We start from the raw sequence: 23,732 nt of genomic DNA, 5'->3' as shown, positions 1-23,732 counted from the left end.
AACAAAGTGGGTTCCTAAATACATCAATAGGGGCATCGCCAGCAGAGATAAAGATGTCATTGTCCCACTCTGCTCAGTGCTGGTCAGGCCACCCCTGGAATACTGGGCTCAATTTTGGTCCCTGCTGCACAAAAAAGATGTGGATGGGCTGAAGAGGGTCCAGAGAAGGGCCGTGAAGATGATCCAGCAACTGGGAAGCCAAGTGAGGAAACGTTGAGAGAGCTGGGATTGTGCAGCCTGGAGAAAAGAAGGCTCAGGGGAGACATTGTCACCATGTTCCAGTATTTAAAGGGTGGCTACAAAGAAGATGGAGCCTCCTTTTTTACAAGGAGTCACATGGAAGAGGGGAGGGATGATGGGCACAAGTTACTGCTGGAGGGATTCTGACTGGACACAAGCAGAAGGTTTTTCACCATGAGAAAAATCAGCCACTGGAATAATCTCCTCAGGGAAGTGGCGGATTCCCCAGTGTTGGATACTTTAGGATTCAGCTGGTCAGGGTGCTGGGACATCTAGTCTAGACCATGCTTTTGCAGGAGAGGTTGGACCAGATGATCCTTGAGGTCCCTTCTAACCTGGGATTCTCTGTACTTCCACATCCAAGATAGATGCCTGCTTTATTATTAACAAACAGCCCTCCAGTTCCCCATCTGCAGTTCTTCTGTAAGTGACAAAAAAGTAAATCATGACACAGCTGTTAAGATTCCCCTCCAAGCAAAAACAAGCGCCACTGGTTACTGCTGAGCTCCAGGATGTCCTTATGTTTGTGAACCCTCAAACAACTACTTTTACATTGCTGATATTCAGTCTGTTGATCTATCCAGAAATTCAAGTACTGCCTTACCCTACAGTATGCACTAATCACCTCAAACATTAATTACAAGTATAATAAAACCATTTACAAGGGGTGATGGGTAGAAGCTTGCTAGGACTTTATGTCATTTAGTATTGTTCCATTTGAAATCCATTATCATTCTGTGTTGTGCAAGCTAGACTACAGTTAAGCTGATTTACCAAGATAGGTTACACTGCCTGGCCCTGAAACACATGATCTGGAAACTGGAAGCTTATCTATAAAAAGGCACATAAAAGCACGAGTTCAGAATCTACTGGAACACAGAGATGACAAAAGAATCAGCAGCTCAATATCAAAACTGTATTTCAGGTTTACTGGGGTAAGCCAACTGTAACCTCTTCCAAATAAAGCCAAAGTCAACATCTACACAAATATAAGCTACTACTTTTATTCCACAATTACTGAAAGTATTACAGATGCACCAGTTCTATTGGCAATTGTTCAAGTCCAGTAAAATGATGCTAATACATGCATCAGAATTATTGCAAAATATCAGACTGCAAAAGCCACCTGTATAATGGGTAAAGGGATGAGTAAAAACATTAACAAGGACACTACAGATATTCCACTATATCCAGTTTCTACACAATCTACTCTATCTGGTTTTTACAACACGGTTCATCTTTCAGAGCACAAGCAAACCTGACAGACTGCATCAATGTACAATACTCTCAAAAAGATTAAGGAGAGATTACATGAAGAATATGATGGGAACCTTTTAAAACCAAATCAGTTCACATCTAATGTTGTCAGAAGAAATTAAAAATCAAACCAAAGTGCCCTCAATCGATTTGATTTGACAAACAAATGTTATTTGGCCAGTAATGTATTAGAGCAACTGAGAGTCCATAAGACTAGACCAAAACTTCAATATAGAAAGGGGATCACTTTGTAACAACTAAAAATAACAAGAATATCTGCTTGCAGGCCCTGAGCATTTGGGTGGAGGCAATCAAAGCAAATATGAGTGGAAGCCCCCTGGTTAATTACTGGCATTGAACTGGCACAGGGGAGATTGAGATGAGCTCTGAGGCAGAAGCTCTTCCCTGTGAGGGTGCTGAGGCGCTGGCACAGGGTGCCCAGAGAAGCTGTGGCTGCCCCATCCCTGGCAGTGTTCAAGGCCAGGTTGGACACAGGGGCTTGGAGCAACCTGCTCTAGTGGAAGGTGTCCCTGCCCATGGCAGGGGGCTGGAATGGGGTGAACTTTAAGCTCCCTTGCAGCCCAAACCAGTCTGGGATTCTATGGTTCTATGACATTTAAAGCCATCAGTTAGCTGAAGATAGATTTGCTTAAGATCTTTACAGCTTCATCCTTGGTTATATTTGATAAGTAGCTTATTTCGTTTTCTCCTAATACAAAAGGAAACCAAATACAAGAGGGCTGTATACTACAAGTGGTAAGGGGCAGGAAGATGGAATTTTCACTTGCTCTGTCCACTTAGCTAGTTTAAAATTTACACTTGCCAGCTTGTCACTGCTGATAACCGTTTCATTCTTAGATATAAGCACATATATACACATAATTTCCTTTTTGACCAAAACCATATGTGGCTAAACTCTGTTAAGCTGATTGCAATCACTAGAAGTAACAAATGAGTGGATATATTTAGAGACAGGTGAACTGGAAGTGTTGGGAAAAGAATTACCACCTGCAGAAATAAAACCCAATAACCATGCCACAAAAACACCAAGCAACATGCCTGGGAGGCAGGCACTTACACGATCCATCCTCAGAAAGCAAACAGCTCTCTGGAAGTTGTAAGGCATGGATTAATATACCAGACAACTGCTCCAGCATTCACACTACCTATTGTAAAGTATGTTCTGTTTGCCAGCCCTCCTGTGGGCAGGATGAAAAAACAACAACAGAAAAATATACTTAAGGATTGTAAAAAGCTTCAGCTAACAACCATCCAGCTCCAAACTCAGCATGGAATTACCTAAATAATGTCATCACATTTGGAAAGCTGTTAAAGCTGACTAAGTTGCAAGTTACTCCTTTAACTTTCAGCTAGAATTTTACCTCCTCCTTCCATTAAGAAAAGGTCATCTACACAAACAGGAGAATTCAGCCGCCCGTTACAGAGTCTTTTAGTTGAGAAGCTACATCAACTGCAGCAGGTTTGAATTATCCCTCTTGCCTCTTCAGGAGACGAGTTCCAAACAGTGTACAGCACAAACTGAGCACCCCTTATTGCCTTTGGAACAACCACCTAAGGAAATGGACGGCAGTGAGGGACCAGAGCGACACATACGTCAAAGGGGTGAGGCATAATGTTTCTTTATTCAATGCTTCTGTACCTATTTTCCATAATAATGGAGCTACAAATACATCCTTACACAGACTGTTCCTTGCTCTTCAACACTTGCTGTCAATTGTTACTTTACCATATGTGGTTCTGAGCAACCTGCTCTAGTTGAGGATGTCCCTGCTCACTGCAGGGGGGTTGGAAGGTCCCTCCCAACTCAGACATTCTATGATCTTATAATCTTTGCCCTGAACTCCCTCCCCTCCCCCCCCAAAGCATATGAACTTTTAATTCATTTGAGAAAGAAGTCTTAAATTCTTACTTATCAAGCCTACTCTTTCAATTTATAAGTACTAAATAGGGGGGTTTATTTTTAAGTATGCATCTCAAGACTCCTCACTTGCTATATTACACTGACATAAGGTTACCACTATGGGTACACTTGCTATATACCAGCTGGCTGGAAAATAAAACCAGTTTTAGACAAGCTGACCCCATCCCTCCTGAAATTCAGGAAGTTTTTCAACACCCTCAGCTTCTAGTGAAGTGAATAAAGAACAAGAAAGATCTATAACCATCACAATCTGGGAGCCTACTCCTTAGAAAGCTGTAGACAGACCATCCAATCTTCAGATCTTCCTGAACCACACTTTTCAGTGCTGACAACAGAAGCACAGTAGTAATTTCTGACTTTGGATTAAAAATATCAGTGACTGTCTTCTAAGCAAGAAGAGACATTGTCACAGACACCTTTTAGCTGCATTTCATGCAGTGTTTGTGGTAGGTTCTCCGAATTCCATTTCTGGAGAGTAGGAAGAGAGGAGAGGGGGGAAAAGTCTTATGTTTTCTAGGTTGACTGGTCTGGAAGGATTTTCTTGCCTTTCTTTACATAAAGAAGAAGTTCTTCATTAATGCCAAAGATCCAGCACCAGATGGTTGCAGTAAAAAGCACTAGCTCTGTAACTAGGTTTCCTACGCCTACTTCCATGAAACTTGAATTTCAACAACACTCTTGACATGTGAATGGTAAAACTCCATCTGAAACTGTGCTGAAGACCCTACCAGCTACATTTACATGCATTCATGATGTAATCCCTTATCTGCTGGTGCTTGGATCTCCAACACACTCACTTAGAAATGGTGGTAAAGAATGTACAGCACAGAAAGCAGCAAGTCAAACAAGCCTGTGGTGGGATGCCTTCCCTGGCTGCTCAGCAGTGCACTTCTATTGGCAACAAGCAAAATACAGACTCAATTTTAGCCAAGGTTGCTTTGACAGCAGTACAAGCTACTGAGAGTCCTAGGGTAGAACTGCCACTTAGTAGCATTCCTGGTTGATCCATTTAATTAAATAATAGGAGACTAGACACCAATTCCTTTTGATCTTTTATTTGGGAGGGGGGTTGTTTTGCACTTTGGGTTTTTCTTAATTGTTAAGTCCAAGTAACAGCAAACTTAAACTCTTTCCTACTGCAGTGCCAGGATTTCTTCTTTAGCATAACCTAGTTGTAAATTTTCATTAAATTCATTATGTGCTTAAACTGTTGTATAGTAGCAAAAGACTCCTGAACTAGGACATTGTTTCATGGTTACTCACAACTGCAAGTAGTTACAACTCAAAGTCCATCCACTTGTCAAAACACCAACCAAAAACCCCAAGAAAACCCAATTCTAAGAACACATACTAGAATGCAAACATACCTGAAATCATTATAAACACCAGTTGTGGAAATCTGTTATCCAAAAAGCAGCAGACAAAGCTGCTTTCAACTTTAAATACTTCAAAGTCCAAACCCAGAAGAAAATCCAACTTAGAGCAGTCAGATCCTGTTTATACAGGAGGACAATTTAAAGGCTTTCTAAGGTGAAACTCTATTTGGATGTTTCGCATGTTAGTAACAGCCACTGAAAAAACCAAGGTCCAAGGGCTTGTTTAGTCAAATACACTGTAAATATTATTTTCTACATAGAAATACAGATCTCAGCATAAAACTCTCACTGTGCCTCTTTATCACTGCCTCCAGTTATAAGTTGAGCCACATCACTCTTATTTGTAAAGCTCTAAAAATGTGTTTTCAAGGAGGGAAAATGACTCCCAGTTCCCAGGGCAGACAGGGGAGTCAGTTTTCCTGCACCCCTTATGGCTGCTGCACTTGGCAACAGCTCCCCAATCCCCGCTGATCCACTCGGGCTACAATCCACAGCATGGGAAGGCAGGATGGAAATGACATCTTTCTCTTCTGCACAGTGAGAAACAGCTTGAATTAGATTAACAATGCATTCCAGGCTCAGTCTAAGATGAAGTGAGAAGACTGAAATGCATTTCTCAACATCATCTTACCCACCCAGCAGTTCCTGGAAGGAGCTTCTTCAACAGCAAGCAGATAGGTTATATTAGCAGTAAGTGCACAGAGTGGTAAGCTCAGAGAAAGTAATGCTCTCTGAAACAGGTTAACACAGAGACACCTTGTTTTTCCCTTCAGTACTATCTGTGCTATATTTACTACACACTCCAGCTGTGCAACACCAAGTACATTGTTGTATGAGGAAGGACAAAAGGGTATCAGTGGCTGCTCTGCAATGTTTGTTGGCTACAGTAAGATAAAGCAAGAGTTCTGAAATCCACTAGAATCAAACAGAATTTTGGTGGTAGTTTTGTTGTTGGGTTTGGTTGTGTTTGGGTTTAATTTTGTTTTAAAGAAAAGCTATTAGGTAAATGGAAGGGAAGCTTCCTGAAGTCTCAATCATTGTCCACGTTACTTACATGGAGGGAAACATGATTTGTCATTTTTCTCTTGCTCCCAAAGTAGGTTAGTGAGCAGGGCCAGGTTTTTCAGCCTGCCTTCTTACTGCAGCGCTCTATTCAGCCAGCTCAAAGTCTGTCTTATGAAGAATCCCAGAATGGCCAGAAGTGCAGAAGATCCAGCCACCTCAGCAACAGCCCTTTTCCCAAAGCTACTGAAGGAGAAGATCCAAAAGCAACTACTGTACACAGAAATAGCATAATTAATAGTTAATAAGTTTGATGTTTCTAATCCTGTTCTACCAACAGGAAGTCTTCGACACTGATTTTGATGCTTAATAGGGATTACTGGTCACATCCAAATAAAAATACCTGCAGCTCTGTGGGCAGTATAACATCAGAGAATTAGATACTGGTGTTAAGCTTAAGTCCAAACAACTCGCAGCCACACAATGGAAGTGAAAACAAACAAGCCCATATAAAATTGTCATGTGAGGCCAAGATAACAGATGGATCCCAAATATAAACTCCCCAGAGCCTAGGAAAGCTAGGCAAATGCAGAGAGTTAGATTTGGGGGGGGGTATCTGTAGTCCTTTTAGAAGAGCAAAGCAGAGTAAGCACAGAATCAAGCTTCCTAGCAGCACTGCAACACAACAGGAAAAATAAGCTCTGCTCCTGAATGAGGAAACTCTCCTCGAAAGCACCGGGATTGACAGAAAGAGCCTTTGCCTTTCAAACAGAGAAATATTGGCCAGGAGAAAGAAAAATGCAAAAGAAGAATAAAGTCACTTGCTGCAGCCAGTCACAGGAGAGATCATAAATTAAGCAGAGAAATTATTTAGTCTTTACCTGCATGGGTTGGGAACACAGTATCTGGAGACAGGGGTATTTTTAAACATTGAAGAATCTCTTTTGTTACAAGTATTTTGTTACATATACCCATGCCAAGGACATTCAATTGCTATTAAGCAAGTACCTAACCCCTCCCTCTTGTCAAACTAGAGAGGGATCCCACCTTGCCTGCCCACACCATCCTATTCCTACAAGAATATTACAAGCAAAATGATAGGACTTGATTCACAGCCAAATGTTGACTAGAACTGCATCAAACATCCCCGGCACCCTGCTCACTGGCTTACTAGAGCACAGCCTCAGCAGGAGGCCTGGGAATACCAAGCAGCAAGCTCCACCACTGAGCAGATGATGACCTGGAATGGGGGACATCCTTCTGCCTTTGTTACAACCACCAAGACAAGCTGCACTCACCAAGTCCCCCAAAATAGGACATCCCACCTGGCATGCAAAGGTATTCATATGCTTTATATGGACTGGATCCATACCTGGGATAGCAGGTAATGATAGTGCTAGACAATGTGATAAAACAACCATCTCCAGAAGAAGCCCTGATCTCGGTTTTGTTTCCCTTTGCTAGCATGCAAGCAGAGCAAGACACACAAGCATTTGGAGTGACCTTGCAGTTGCTATCACTTTGCTTGCATGCTTGAGTAAGTCAAGAGCTACTTCTTTTAGTAGAGTCAGTGAAACTCTTCAGTGCTGCATCTGCTTTGATAATCCTGCACTGGGATCAGAATTTCTGTCAAAGGCCTGAGTGATGCTCCTGACTGAAGTCTCCCTGCAAACGAGGATCTCAGCCCACGCTGACCGGAGGTCACCATGCTGCCGTGTTTCCCAGTTTGAGAAAAGGATGCTGCTCAGGTACACTTCGTCTGGACTAGGAGCCAGGACCTCCGACATTAAACATGACCCTGCAAAGATACTTAACCTCAATTCACTCATTTGTGCCTGGAAAATAACACTGGAATTTATCAACTTTGAAAGATTTTCAATTTAAAGAACAGTTAATGTATAGGGGGTCTCAAACTGCAAAGCTGCAGCTGATATGTTCAACCATTCTTCATTCATTACATTTTCCCAAGTGTAGAGGGGAGAGCAATATCACCACCACACTTTATATTAGATACAAAATTAGCCAAGGGAGAAGAGGACAACTTATCTGCTTTGACAGCATCACAAGCTTCACAGTCCTCAAGGCATTGCAGTTGTTTTGGCTATTATCACCACATCCCAGGCATTACTACTTATTACAACTTAGCTTTCTCTCTCAAGTAAGTCAGACTTTTTAATTAAAGAGTTTTTCCATCTCCCAGGCATCTACCTAATACATGGAGATGAAGCTACCCCGCACTCTCATTACCCTTTGGAAAGAGAAGCAACCTGCTTAAATTAAAGGGGAAAAAAAATAAAACAAAACAAAACAAAACAAAAACCCAACTTTGTTGCTGATGAAGAATTCAAATTATCAGGCTGAGAGAGCTGGGCTGGGGCAGCCTGGAGAAGAGAAGGCTCCTGAAGGGGACACCTTAGAGCAGCTGGAGACCTTAAAGAAACCTGGAGAGGGGCTTTGGACAAGGGTCTGGAGGGACAGGACAAGGGGAATGGCTTTAACCTGCCAGAGGGGAGATTGAGATGAGCTCTGAGGCAGAAGCTCTTCCCTGTGAGGGTGCTGAGGCGCTGGCACAGGGTGCCCAGAGAAGCTGTGGCTGCCCCATCCCTGGCAGTGTTCAAGGCCAGGTTGGACACAGGGGCTTGGAGCAACCTGCTCTAGTGGAAGGTGTCCCTGCCCGTGGCAGGGGTTGGAACTGGGTGAGCTTTAAGATCCCTTCAACACAAACCAGTCTGGGATTCTGTGAAAATCACTAACTGATAAGTTGGAGGAAAGCCACAGGCAGCACACTTGAGTCTTTTCCGTTCCTTTCCCTTTCTCCAAATTTAACTGGTGAAGGTAACAGAATACATTGGACATCAATTATTAAGACAGACTTCTTGAAAGAGTCCTATTATTTGGAAAAGGAGCAGATCTAGGATAGCTGAGAGATCACTACCAGCATCATGTCTGCCCAAGCAAGAACTGCCCACTTAACTCTCCACCCATAGAAACACCTATTCAGCTGAGCACAAGGAGTAAAGTGAATATCCTGTGCTCAGTTGAGCAGGTGACATGGATTGGAGATACTGTTGGCATTCCAGCTACCAACGAGCATGATGACTTACAAATCAGCTATTAGTCTCTAAAGGGTCTTTTTAGTTCTTTTCATAGAACTGGTTTAAAAGGAAAGCCACTAACCTGCGTATTTGGCACTCAGCATCACAACCAGGTCTATCAAAACAGGAGTGAGCCACTTCATGGCATTTTCTGGATTCTCCATTAAACAATAAGCCAAACAATCCAGAGCATACCTCAAGGGCTTGGTTCCATTCATGCCAGATTCTCACAGGAGACAAAGAGCCTGCCCTTCAGCTGGCATTATGGCTCAGTGTCTTATGGGCTTGATTTAGCCCCAGAATTCCAAAGCACATCATACCACTTTTTCTTAGGACTTATTACTGCAATAGCAGACTGCTAAACAGTCACTTCTACACAATGTATTCATTTAGGCAGGCTACAAGAGCATACATTAACATAATGCATGAAGACTGACCAAACCACAAACCTGGGCAAGCTCTGGAATTAAACAACACTCTGGTGACCTTCACACTTACCTTTGTAAAGTTAGTTAAATGTCTTGGCAATATCAAGGTGTCCTGCATAGGTTACCATAAGCAAAGTATATTCTTAACTAAATAACATTATCTAAAAGGGGCGCTTCATCTAGGTTAAAGAGGTTTAATGATTTCCTTCATTCACAGCAAGGTGACTCACGGAACAGCTCAAGAGGGTCACGCCATGCCACACTTACAGAGCATCACTGCTGATCATGGCTTAGAAATCTGGAAGGTGTTCATACAGCAAGAAGTTGCTTAAAACAACAACAGTCCCACAGGAGTAAAGATGTGAGACTCAGACAATGCACTACTCTGGACAAACCAGAGTGGTCCCATGATTTACCGGCAGTTTTTTGTACTCTAGAGTAAAATAATCAGACAGGTTTCTAATACTGCACACAGCCCTTAAAGGTAAGTAAGGTCAAGGAAATAATGTTTTCCATGAGCAATTAGAAGTGAAGACCATGGCTTACGTCAGCAGGTTCTGGTAATGTATCACATTACATAGTGAGAACAGCTCAGTGCTAGAAAGCACCTTCCTGAAGAAAAGTAACATAACCCTGTAATGTGTTTAGAAGAAATTATAGGTCCTTGATTTCAGAGGGAACAGGCAAGAGGACAGATAAACCAACCTCAGGCTCTTGGTTAGGAGCGACTCTTACCAGACACATTTGGGTAGAGGTAAGATTGCTGTCAATAGACAGTCGAAAAAACACAGGTGGGAAAAGTCACTCCCCAGCAGATAAAACCCTACAAGATGAAAGCCTGATATCCATTTCTGAGCACCAATATCAGCACCAGTTTCTCAGTGAAAAGTTCTGAGACAGGCAAATTTATACCATCTTAAAGTTGTGACTATATTGAGAAAGAGAATGGGGGAGAGTGACAGGGGGATGGGGAAGGGAAGACATGCCTCGTTACTTTTTCTACTTTTATAAGGATCCCCCATCCCTGGCAGTGTTCAAGGCCAGGTTGGACACAGGGGCTTGGAGCAACCTGCTCTAGTGGAAGGTGTCCCTGCCCGTGGCAGGGGGTTGGGACTGGATGAGCTTTAAGGTCCCTTCCAACCCAAACCTACAAACTTTAGTTAAATTAGGAAAAAAAATTATTCTTCTCCTCTTCTGCAAGACAAAGTCATTCTCTCGACACGTGACAATCTCAAGCACTCAAGAAGTGGTGGACTCAATTAAAAGCTTAAAATAGACTCAAGCCTGAAAGCTGAATATAGATTTTAACATATTCAAATCTAGCTAGTTCATTTGCATTGGATCACAGCCCTCTGCATATAAATACCTTCAGGTCCCTGAATCAGGGAGATTGACACAAGAAAAGACTATGCTATTTGAAGAGGGAAATCCTCCCAGTGATTTACTTCATAGAGGCAAAGATGCCACCAAGAGGAGGGGCTGGGCGTAACCATTTTGCTTCTAAGAGGAGCCTGCTGACTTCTACAGCACTCTAGTTATCTTCATTATGTGCATGAATTAAGACAGAGGGTGATTTTGTCTTTTTAACATCACAAAAAAGTGATGGGTTTTAGCAGCAGATTTTACGAACAAAAATATACTTACAGTTTAAGAATCACCATCTACTGCCCTGCCTAGGCCAAGCAGAAAACTAAGAAGGAAGAAGAATAGATTAAAGCAGACGTTCTTCTAGGTGTACACACTTTCCCCAGCTTGGAAACAAGATTAATCCAATGCTTCTGCTATGGGTCTATATATAAAGATGGAATACAAGACAAAAAGTCAAACCACATCTATTCTCCACAATGAAGAACCATTAATCAACTTCTAGTAATGAGCAAAAATCCAAAGGGATATTCACACAACTGAATTCTTGCTTTCCATGGAGACCTTTCATATATAACTAGCCCTACCTCCTTATGAACAATAGACACCACTGGATAATCTAAAGCAAGCCAATCTGAAATGCAGCACAAAAGCAGCCCCATACACATGAACCCTGGGATCCATGTGCCAGTAGATCCTGACACTCAAGCCAAAAAGTTAAAATGCTGATATATCAAGTTGGTTTGGATTTGAATAACAATTCCATTCCTGGAGGAAGACATCTGCCCCACTAAGGAAACTATTAAGGGAACAAAAGCCCATCAAGCAGACTGTAGTCTGAACCAGTTTCTACTTTGAAATCATTAGTTAAAGGAAGATGAAGTGAATCTAGCAAGGTAAGCAGCAAGAATGAAGAAGAATGATAGCTCGGCTCCACTGCAGCCATCGTGACCAGAATTGCTAAGAGTTCCCTCTGAGTTTAGCACAGTTACAACATCCCAGCTGCAGTGCAGGGTGGGAGATTAATGCCTGTTTGCAGCCTCCCCTGGACACACAGTGTATGGCAACCACACAGGACCTGGGGCAAGGCTCGGGCTCTTTACTTCCATTACATGCACAGAGCACAAGTGGCACTTTCATGCTTTAGCTGTTAACATCATATCAAAGAGTGTGCCCACAGAACAGCCACAATAGTTACCTCTGCAACAGGCTTGATGTACATGAAGTTCCTAGCAGCCCTCAAGTTTCAATGCTGTATGTATCTATCCCACCAAGAAACCATGTCAAAAAGAACACTTTTATATATTACAATACATTAGAGGCAATTTTACTTGCTTTTGGTTTGTCAAAATTTCATCATTCTTGTGAAATCTAACTTGGTAAATTGAGAAAAGCCACACTAAGAGATCACACCTGCAGAATGATGTGACATGCTTGAACCACAGCTGGAAGACAATCATTTGTCTAGAAGATCTCACATATATCCTCGACATTTTGACCTGTTTCCAGGATCATCAATAGTGTGCAGAAGACAGCCAAGCAGATTTGATATTCCCCAAGCATGACCAGAGAACCATTATACCCCCACAAAGACAGTGAAAACCAAAATGTTGCTGCAGTGAACGTCTGAAATAAAGGGAACTTCAACTAGTGAAGTGAACAGAGGTCACCTTCACCTCATATTATTAAAACATCCCATTTCTTATATGTAACCAACCTCAACTAGCTATTGAGTTCTACTCATCCAAGTGTGCACCATTTTGGACAATTTCTCTGTATTCCTCCCAGGCTACCTGTCCTTGCTTCTACTCTGTAGGCTTCCTTCTTCCTTTTGAGTTTTTCTGGGAACTCCTTGTTCATCCTGGCGTTTCTGCCCAACTTCCTCTCTGTTGGGATGCATCACTCCTGAGCTTGCAGGAGGTCATCCTTGAATATTAACCAGGTTTCTCTGGCCCCTCTTCCCTCCAGGACTTCATCCCATGGTACTCTACCAAGCAGGTCCCTGAAGAGGTGATCTCTGAACAAGCCTAACCTGGACATACTCCATTTTCACTGCAGCCAAAGCCAAGCTCTGAAACAACTCAACATTTTTATAAAGGGATTCTTATAGTGTTCACTTAAGGCTGATGAAAATTGCTTGCTGTGAATTTTAAAGACTCCAGTAAAGTGACTTAGGCAATAATCTTCAGGACTAAGAAGTCTTCTGTACTATGTAGGAGATCCAAGCTGTATTCCTGCCTTCCAAAACTTGAGAGCACACAAGAGCTATTGAAGCCTTTAAGGAAAGGCAGCATGTGGCCCCCCTCAGGTCACCTGCTGGTTAAGCAAAAGCAGCAGACACCTTTCAATTCTAATTCAACTTTGAACCAACCAAGCAACTACAAGCCTGTAATTATCTTCATAAAACAGCTTTCACACATCCTGGACCCTACAATGATCCCCATGGCACTCCACAATGGAAAAACACAGGGGAAAACTAAAATCCTCCCAGGAGCCGGAATGTAACAGAGGTTTGAATGCAGCAGAAATTGAAGATTTATTTTACAGGCCTCAAACTGCTTGAAAATTAGAGGTGGGAGAAATTGAGAAGGTGGCACAAATAGTAGTTTTAGCATTGTTCTCAATAAACAGAAAGCATATTAAAGCCAGCTCAGTTAGTCAGTGATTCAAACTTCTTCAGATGTACAGCGTGGTGGATACTGGTTCAACACTGGCAGCAGGGAATTCGGTAAGGGTTCGTTTACCACAGCAGCGTTGCTGTAGGAGAACTGGCTGGTGAGTGCTACACAGCTCCAACCACTCAGCAAAACTAGTACAGCCAATTCCAAACAGAGGCTGCAACAGCAAAATATGGTGGTTTAGACTCCAAATATGACCCTGAAATGCTTGGTGTAAGTGCTAGTGCAAATGCTCATCAGTACAACATTCAAGAAGCAGGTCCTTACCTCGCCTTGATCAACAGCCGTTTCCGCACATACAGACTTCATGCTGCCCAAGTTTACACCTACATTTTAGATATGCCAAATAAAAAGAATGAAAATAGGCACAGTTGTAGGCACTAAGCTGTGGGACATCTTATGCTTTGAAAAGGGCAGAAGGACCGTTTCCCCACTTCCCTCCTCTGCTTTATTTGTCCAGTTATTCAGAATAAAGTGCCATTTACAGTTGGTAAATCTCAATTACTGTGGTGTGGCAAAAGCTGTATTACGTGTATGTCTTTGTCTAATCATGTTTGTCAGGGAACTCTGACTAGAAATCTTATTAACATGCAAATAATGTATATTATGTTTCAATCAATTGCTACAGAGAGCTACAGAGTAGCAATATTTCTCTTCTCTAGCACCGCAGTAAGACTCATTCAGTCCACACGATGCCTTACAGCAGGGTAATTTCTTTTCTATGTTTTAAAGTAGTAGTATTTGAAAAGAAAGTTTACCTCTGCACTTTAAACCACTGGAAGGAATCAAAAATAATCATGAGAAATCTTTAGCCACGTTCATATACTTTATAATGCTTTGGAGAGATACAGAAGTAGTACAGATGCTGCCATTCAAAAGCAGATGCTACAGTGTACATGCGTGTACACTATGTGTCTGCGTGTACGTATATATAAGCTATGGTGAGCAGTTTAAAAGGCAGACGGCAGAGGGAGCACAAGCCCCCCAGACCGACCTGCTGCTGTGGGGGCTGGAGCGGGGCTCCCGCAGAACCACGGCGGTGGTAACCAGAGACGTATTTACCTCCCCGGCTGTTTGAGGAATGCAAGGCCCCGGTTTGCAGCCTCTGTTGTGAAAGCTGTGTCCTTTTACAGCACTCACCCTGCTGAAAGATTCTGGCCACTTTACAGCAGCATCATGTGGGTTTTCTAACACACTAACCATACAAATAACATCTTTAAAAACAAACAGGTTGGTCTAAAGCCAGGGAGGAACCCAAGATTTCAACCAGCTTGTCGAGTGTGATATTTAATACAATCATCTCTCACCTCAATCTCTGAGCAACCTATTAAGAGATGATGGTTAACTTTAACACTGACTTACCCATCTGTAAAACAGCAATCATTATCAGCGCTCAGTTCTGCTGAAGACAGACAACAGGTCACCAGTGAGGACTAACGGAACACCTCTCACTCCTACTTCTGTCCTTAAACACAATACCATTTCCAATGTCCATCAGAGGGTGATAGTTCTTACCCAGATTTCCAGCTAGCACAACCCAGCATTGCTCTACTGTAACACAGGGAGCTACAGCAGCTGACAACTCTGCTATTTCAAAGAAATACCATGAAGAATCTGCCAAGGAGTCCCCCAGCAAAGGGGGTGGGTTAAAAAAAAGCAGCCCACATCAGTACCAGCTACCACAGCCGGTAGCTGTTCACATGTAAAATGCAGCCGGATGGACTACTGCATACTATCTCTTCAAGTCACGCTGCTCTGCTGTACCAAAGGCTGCTCGGATTGTCCAAATATCTAATTCAACAATTCTGCTGAGAAAAACACTACAATTAGGCAAGGATGCAGGCAGAATGGAATTACAACCACCTCATTCACAGCCTCCCGCAGCTCGGATGAAAGACAGGAGCCTGGCAACAATAGTCAGAGTATGTGCAGGCTGCAAACCCAGAAAGGGTGAATTAACATAATAGAGGGATATGAGCAGGAACGATAGGATCACATTAGAATAATGCAAGTGTGGGCTGTGCATCAGGAAGTACTTCAGACCTGCAAAATCCACTTACCTAAGAAGCTTCCACACACTCCCTTGGTGACTAGCTTGAGGTGACCTCCTTGCCACCTGCATGCAGACAGCAGGAGCCCTGAGGCAGGAAAAGGCTCCAAGTAACAAAAACCTCACTCGCCTGGCTATAGGCTGCCTACTTTGTAAGTAACTCATCCAATATTAGGGACCATCATCCCAAATGAGCCATAAACCCAGGGGAAACTCAGCGTAATGCCATGCTCTGCAGGACTGCACAGCGGGACCACACAGGCACCACAAAGTCTGTGTCAAAACTGGGACTTCAGAAGCAACTGTGGCTGTTCCCAACCAGCCTTGTACCCCTGGAGTCCTGGAGGAACCCAGGCACTTCTGCAACTGCTCCGTGCAGAAACTCAGCCTCTAAAGGCTGAGGTCTGGCATTCAACACAGGACCCAGCAGAGCAGCTCCACCTCATGACCAGCACATGAATAAAAGCCCCTTGTTCTACTGGGTCTAAAAAAATTAGATTACTCTTTTTGAGATGCTACTTGCAAGAAGCATTTAATAATTTACTATTTTAATTTTAATAATTTACTCCCCCATCAGTATGCTGTAAGAAAACACCTTGAAATACTTATTCTTTTCTCCTCATAGTTCCTGTGATCTGCCATTGAGTAAATTTTTCCTACAGATACTTGAAAGTGATGTATTTTGCTTCAGATTTTCAAAAAAGCTGCTATTTATTTTTTTGCCAGAAGACACCTTCCCTAAAGGCTGGTGGAGATTTGTCTTCTCATGCAAATAACCAGGCCAGCAAGACTGCGACTTAGATTCAGAAATGCATGTCTTCTACCCTGTACATTCTTCCAAAGGTTTGTTACCCTCAGTGGATGAGGACTAAGTTTAGCATCACTCGCTCACCAGGAAGCCAAGGTCTTCAAAAGGTCTTCTGCTCTTCTAAGACCCCCTGCAGTCCTGCATCCAGCTGTGGGGCAACACCACAAGAGGGACGTGGAGCTGTTGGAGTGAGTCCAGAGGAGGCCCCGGAGCTGCTGCGAGGGCTGGAGCAGCTCTGCTCTGGAGCCAGGCTGAGAGAGCTGGGCTGGGGCAGCCTGGAGAAGAGAAGGCTCCTGAAGGGGACACCTTAGAGCAGCTCCAGTGCCTAAAGGGGCTCCAGGAAACCTGGAGAGGGGCTTTGGACAAGGGCCTGTAGGGACAGGCCAAGGGGAATGGCTTTAACCTGCCAGAGGGGAGATTGAGATGAGCTCTGAGGCAGAAGCTCTTCCCTGTGAGGGTGCTGAGGCGCTGGCACAGGGTGCCCAGAGAAGCTGTGGCTGCCCCATCCCTGGCAGTGTTCAAGGCCAGGTTGGACACAGGGGCTTGGAGCAACCTGCTCTAGTGGAAGGTGTCCCTGCCTGTGGCAGGGGGCTGGAACTGGCTGAACTTTCAGGTCCCTTCCAACACAAACCAGTCTGTAATTCTATGAGCAGTGCTGTGCCTGGCACATTTGTGAGGAACAGGTCTGCTTCTGCTCCCATGTTTCTATGTAGTTTTTCAGTGCCATAACTAATACAATTTTACAAAGTAAAAACGTGCCTGTTGACAAGTGGCAGTTACTACAGTGGGAATCACACTAATTTTTAGGATTGACCCAGGAGCCATTGCCTCATGACAACAATCTACTGCCCCACACTCGCAGCTCTTCAGAAGTTGAGCACACAGCTGCTCAAGTTCAAGTGCCTGTCTCCTGCACCCTGAACTCGCCGCTATGGGCTCCAGGAATAACCAGCAGGGTGACCTGGGGCTTCCCTTACAGGCGTCACATGAGAAATGGGCAGCAGTCAGTACACTACTGGTAAACAATATACAGATAGAGCATCATCTACAGGCTTGTTCTGGAGGTTTCCTGGAGGAGAGGTAAGAGGATCTTCAGATATAGTTGACTCATGGTAATCACAGCAGCTCTCATTTGCTCACTGAGGATCTTGGACCCATGAACACTGCCAAATATTTTCCACAAGCAGATCTTTGGAAGCACATTTCAGTTTCCTTGACAGTGAATTCATAAGGAAGACCATCAAAGCCCTAACTAGCATGAAAATGGTCTTTGTTCTTAAAGTCCAGAGCACAAGAACTCCAAAGTTAGGAAACTCAAGAGTTGTGTCCTGGGCCAGCAGCATAAAAGGCTTTGTTAGGGAAGGATTTCAGTTCCACTGAGTACTTCAAATCCTCTAGGTCTGCTCTGCTTTAAATGGACAGTTTAGATTCAAAAGTTGAAAAAAGTAAACCTATCTTTAAACTCACTATGTTACTGCATGGGTTACTTTCTGCTGCACTGGTTTTCCTCTCCCAGAATAGCATGCATTTTCACTGTTTTCTTTATTTTTCTCTTCCTCTTCTGATTTCCCAGGAACTTCCTTGATACCAGCCTCTTCTCTTGCCATCACTGTGCTTTTTGCCCACCCCTTGTTTTATTAGTTATACAGTCCATACCCAGTTCTCAGATTAATTTGTCTCTATGCGATATCATTTAGCTTAACATTTAGCAGATACTAAGTACAAAAATTTGCCAATATTTCAACAGAGACCCAAAATAATTTAGCTGAGTTTAGTTAGCAAGTTCCTATCTTATTACACATCGATTTCCTCCAGCCTGCCAGAACAACAAACGCCTGTTCTGAGAGATGCTCACTCATCTGCTGATGTACAAATCACACTAATGATGCTGAAATGAGCACTTCAAAAGCAAAAGCACTCCCCTCAGTGTCAAACCCTTACCCTCATCACTCGGTAGTCAGACTGCTCCAGTTATATAGTGAAAATAAAGCAGATAGACTTGTTTTCAGTTATTTGAAGAGGCAAGCTCACATTCTGCCCAACCTCAGAATTATGCCATGCCCGTCAGCTGTAGGGCTGACAGAATATGCAACATGGTTTGTGTTGGAAGGGACCTTGAAGCTCATCCAGTTCCAACCCCCTGCCACGGGCAGGGATGCCTTCCACTAGAGCAGGTTGCTCAAAAACTGTTCATTTTGGACACAAACTGTGCTTTCCACATAAATATACTCTTCATGAGCAAAACAAGCTAATTAGGTAGAGATGCATCTTTTGGTAATTACTGTGTTTCTACTGCAGGCTTCTTCCAGCAAGAGTCAGTCACAAATCACACTTCCCTACAGAGCTGATGTGGAAGGAGGACCTAACAAAAGCACTTCAGCTACATCTGTGCTGACAAGAAGGCAGAGAAAGCAAAATCTTGCCCAAACATGAGCATACTTTAACAGATGCTGGATACCTTCATTAAAGCAAACAAAAACAAGCTGCAGCTCAAGCACAGCACAGGCAGTAAAACAGGATTTACATCACATGAACAGGCTGCCTCAGTGAAGGACATCTCTGGAGGGGAAAAACCAAACCAAAACACAAAGTCAGGCTGGTCTCTATCCTAATGCGATCTCTGTTCTCCTGCTGAGCCTGTGTGCAGGGCAGCACGCAGTGCTGACAGAGACACGCAATGCCACAAGCTCTGTTTCTGGAGGCCATAAAGCTGTCTTCACATGTGACTGTCACCAGAGCAACAACCTCCCCTCACTAGACTGCACTACACACACCTCAGCCGAGACTCAGAGTATCCTCTAGACACAGCCAGGTTTCGTACAGCCCCGGGTTGTGGCTGGTTTTCCCTGGAGAACAAAGCCAGCCTGAGATGCATTTCCAAAACAAATCAGAGCAGGTGCAGAAATCAGGCTGAGGTGCAGATAACAGCTCTCTAACACTACTCCCTCTCAGCAGATATCATTCCCCACCTCCTGCCCAAACTCTGACCAGGGACCTTCTCACTGCAACAGCAGCACAGTTTTTAACTTGGTTTTTAACTCCCTAAGTTGGTGTTGAATTTCCAGAGCTGGAAAAGTGGCATTTGCCCAGATTTGAGAAGATCCAGTACATCTGTTTGTACATACTTACACTAAAAAGTGCATTACCAGGATGGATGCATTGAACCTTCCATTGAGCATCTGAGCTTTAGGAGTTCTTGCTGTTTTCTCAGATGTTAAATAAAATGGATTAACTGGAAATTAGCCTTATGCAACCTAATGAGTTAAATACCAATTGTTATCTTTAACATGCTGATTCATTACATCTAACAAAGCTTGTGATCAACTAATTATCTTCAGCTCCACTTGCAGATGCTGAGGTTGATTTGCACTCAGCAAATTACTACAGAATGAAGTGAAACAGCACCCAAACCTTTTCTGGTGTGTCCTCCGTGCAGGATAACATCTGCACCCACTGATCCATCCCTCCGCTCCTCCCTCCCCCAGATCACCACCTACACAGCAAAACCTCCTTTCTCTGGGGCCTTTTTTTGGAAGGACACAAACCAGAATAGTTTTACCTTCCTGGACTCATGGGTTTTCCCTCCAGAAGTCTATCACAGAGGGCACTGACAGTTCCCCACCTCACAAGACATCCAGCTAAAATACGCTGGTTTTCCAAACTATCCAAGCAGCCTTCAGCTGTATATTCTTCCTATTGTAAGATCTGAAAAATTTTAGGACTTCTAGGGTTTTTGCTGCTCGGTTGTTGGGGGTTTTTTAGCTATCTTTGATTAAGTACAAGAACTAATGATAAGCATATTCTCTTGTATAACATTTCCATGCTCATTTTTGTATCACAGACATTAACCTCCACTTGGTAATATGAAACAGCTGCCTTGGCACTACAGCATCAGTGATCCACACCTGCTGCACACAGGTACAACTGCTGCACAAGTTTAGAAACATCTGATTCCATCTCAAGGCACAAGTGCTAGAGATGACTTCCCAAAAGTACTGATTTCGCTGTGTATTAGGCTCAGCGAAGCCCAGTTTCCTTTAAGGAGGATTCCAGTCATTTCAGCCTTGAGGCACTGGAGGGTAAAGAAGAGCAGATCTCCGCTGGCACTCAGGCACAAGGCACTTCTGCTGCCTGTGAAGGGGCAGATGGGGGGGACTGTGTGCAGGGGCAGGAGCGGACAAGCTGCACATGCCACCTCACAGCCTCCCTTTAACACCCTGAACAGGCACCACTGACAGCCGATGCTGAGCTTCAGCAGACGAGGGATCTTGATTGCCCACCCAACCACACACAAGGTGCACACAGTGTTTAATTCTGGAGAAACCAAGGCTGAGCCTCTGAAAAGGAAGCTGCAGGCATCCAGAACGTGCAGGTTTGGTGTTCAGAAAGCCAAGACATCTGTGGGAATGGGAGAGGACTCTCAAACAACAGTATTTTCAATTTCCCAAGTTGGAGGCTTCCTCTATCTTTTGCACCCAGTGAGAGTAAGCTGAAGCTGTGGCTGGCTGTGTGCCCCTGCTCGCACACAGCCAGGTCTCTGCATCCCCTGCCAGAGCCCCATGTGCTGTCCTTGTCACCCAGGGAAGCAGGGTCTTCTGCAGACCAGAATGGGCTCACTCCCTACAAGGAGAGGGGTTGACAGGCAGATGTGGGACAATTCTAGGGCAAAACAGTATTCCTCAGATGAAGGTGGCCCTGAAAATATGACTCCCCATAGACACACACAGGCAGAGGGCCCAGCCCAAGAGCAGGCTCAGGCCGAGGGCTGTCTCTCCACTAAGCCCTGCAGGCTATGCCTCAAAGCAATACAACTCTGCCATAAATATCCCAGATTAATTCTGATCCCAGCATCAAATCCACTTAAGAGACGTAAAAGCCTCCCAGTGCCCAGAGCTGCCTGCCCAAAGAGGGCTCTGCAAATGAATCTTGGGCTGGAGAAGAGAAATATTATCAGACACAGCAAGCCATTTGTACAATTCTTAGTAACGTCGTTTGCAGAAGACAAATGGGACAAGATAGCTGAGTTGACATCTTGTATTAGAAGCACAGCCACAAAAAATCCTCCAGTACTAGACATGGAGGCACGGGGTAGGATCTGTATAGATACTCCACACTTTCTGGAAAGAGCTCTTCTTAAGGGATTGATTGGTAAATGACGCCGTGTGCTCTCCAGTCCGTTTAAGGAGCTACTTGCTCAGTTTCATAGACATCGCTGTCCAGGCACCTGGAAGCACGAGCCGGCAAAGGGGCCCCGAGAGACCAGCCACCCTTCCCGCATGTCCCCCACCTCCCAGCAGCGCCCTGAGCAGAGCGAGCTCCGAGCACCGCGGGCTCGGGCTCCGGAGGCGGCAGCAGCAGCACTTCCACGCGGACACAGTCCCCCGAAGGCGCCGCTCCCCGCAGGTCTTCCCCGCTCCCATCGGCGCCCTGAGGAGGAGGAAGGAGCGCCCAGGGCCGCGGAAGCCCCTGCCCCAGCCCACACTGCCAGGTACCCCCAGACGGGAGACCCGAACGGGGGGTGTCCCACACACACGCGCATACAGCCGGTGCGGGACGGGAGCAGCGCTCGCCCGGGGCTGCGAGAGAAAACCGCCGCGTAGAGCCGGGGGTTGGGTTCGGAACACGGGGAACGCGAGTGCGCCGGGTTACAAACAGCCCATTGTGCTGTACGGGCGCTCCAACACGCTGCTCGTCCCACTCCACCCGAGCAGAACCAAGTCCGAAATACTTTTCTGACAGTACAAACACGTCGGGAAAGCGCCGCGACCGTAGTCGCTGCTGCCCGAGAGCGCCTGTGAAGCAGCGCCCGGTGAGCGGCGCGGAACAGCGGCCGAACGAGCGGCGGCCGGAGCGATCGCGGACCGCGGCGACTCGCCGGTATTCACCGGTCCCCCCGGGCACCCCCGTGAGCACAGGGGGCCTCACCCCGCGCCCCGAGCGGGATCAGGCCGGGGAGAGAGGGCAGAGCTCGCCCCGCTTCTCCCGGCCCCATTGCCGCCGCTAACCGGGAGCCCCAAAAAGCCGCAGGCACGACGGGCGGAGAAGCCCGCCCAGGGGAGCCCCGGCCGGGCTCTCCACGGGATCCCGGCTAGAGAACCCGTGAGGCACCAGCACCCTGATAGGATTGAAACAAGGACCGAAGCTACCCCTCTGACCTGCACCGCTGCGCGGCGACGGACATCCCCCCCCACCCAACTGGGCAGAGCGGAGCCCGCTCCCGGGCACACACCGCCAGGAATCCCGCGGCTTCCCAAGGCTCATACGCGAGGCAGCTTTGGGAAACCGAAGGCAGGAGACGACAGAGGAGAAAGAAAAGCCCTACTACGGGAACCCCCTCCTGGAAAAGGGGGCAGACTCCCCCAACAGCGCTTACTTGTCGTGCCTAGTGTGCTCCGGGATGGCGCCGAGCAGCCCCGGGAGCGCGGGGGGGCCGCCCTGCTGCAGCCTGCATGTGGCCAGGTGCCGGTGATGCTCGTCCTGGAGACAGGCGTTTTCGTGGTACAACTTGGCCACTTGCTGCTCCAGCTCATCTATCCTCCGTTTCTGCTTCTCCAGCAGCTCCTGCTGTGTCTCAATGATCTTGTTCAGCTCCTTCAGGTACTCCGCCGCCTTGCTGGGGTTCTCGGCGGGGCTCTCCATGGCCTCTCCACACCTCTCACCCTGCGGGAGGCAGGCGGGGGGCGCAGGTGCCGGCCAGCCCGCTCCGCTGGGAACTTAAGCAAGAGGGAAGAAATAAATAACCCGCCGGAAACCAGCCCCCCTGCGAGCTCCGCGCTTCCCCTCCTAGTGCAGCGCCTGCCTGGGCAGGCGGAGGAGCGGCGCGCCGCGGCTCCCGGCCCCAGCCGCCATTGCTGATGCTCGGCTCCCCACCGCCGAGCGAGGGCAGAGCCGCCGCCGCCGGAGCCGCCCAGAGTCCCGGTGCTGCTGCCGCCGCCGCCGCTGGCGCACGGGCGCTGTCCTGTCCCGCCCCGCCAGAGCCGCCGCCTGGCAGCGCCCCGCCGAGCTTGCAGCCGGGCATGGGAGCCCGCCGCCGGCCAGGGCTGCTTCTGCGCCGGGGCCGCTCGCCCGCCGAGCCCGGCGATGCGCTTTAAGTAGCCGCTGCCGCCACCGGGGGGCTGAGCGGGCTCCGCGGAGCGGCACATCCCATTCCATCTCATCCCATCCCCGCGCCAGTCCGTGGACCCTTCCGCGGGCGCGGTGGGCGCCGCCGGGCCCGGAGAGGTGTGGGGGGAGCTCGGCCCGGCCCCGGGGTGTCTGTGCCCGGCGGTGCCGAGACGGCCCGGGCAGCAGCGCGGTGTTAGCGGGACCCGGGCTGCGAGCAGAGCCGACCCCGAAGCGGCTGTTGACTGCTCCGAGAGCCCCGGGGCGGCGGTGCCCCGGGGCTGGGGCTGTCCCGCTGCGCACCCGGGGTCTGGCCGAGCGCCCTCGGGTCGGGTGGCTGGACCCTGCCTCTCCCGTCAGCAGCCTGGACGGACACCCAGAACCGCCCTG

General features: G+C 46.4%; 1 protein-coding gene across 4 annotated transcripts in view; it reads right to left on the bottom strand.

Annotated features, from left to right (window-relative positions):
* IQSEC1 (IQ motif and Sec7 domain ArfGEF 1) overlaps nucleotides 1-23,078 on the bottom strand; it is a 337,453-nt gene extending 314,375 nt beyond the window's left edge. For 3 of the 4 annotated variants that reach the window (XM_030501803.1, XM_030501811.1, XM_030501804.1), the window contains exon 1: nucleotides 22,615-23,077. In XM_030501803.1, the coding sequence (XP_030357663.1) occupies nucleotides 22,615-22,880 (266 nt within the window). In that variant the 5' untranslated portion in view covers nucleotides 22,881-23,077. Of the gene's footprint in view, nucleotides 1-22,614 lie in introns of all 4 variants that reach the window. The other variant, XM_030501810.2, reaches the window with a different exon arrangement.
* Between the last annotated feature and the right edge of the window lie 654 nt (nucleotides 23,079-23,732).

Source organism: Strigops habroptila, chromosome 11 (genome assembly GCF_004027225.2).
Source record: "Strigops habroptila isolate Jane chromosome 11, bStrHab1.2.pri, whole genome shotgun sequence".
Lineage (NCBI taxonomy): Eukaryota > Metazoa > Chordata > Aves > Psittaciformes > Psittacidae > Strigops > Strigops habroptila.
Note: the sequence above shows the minus strand (reverse complement) of the source record. Positions and strands in the feature narration are given on the sequence as shown.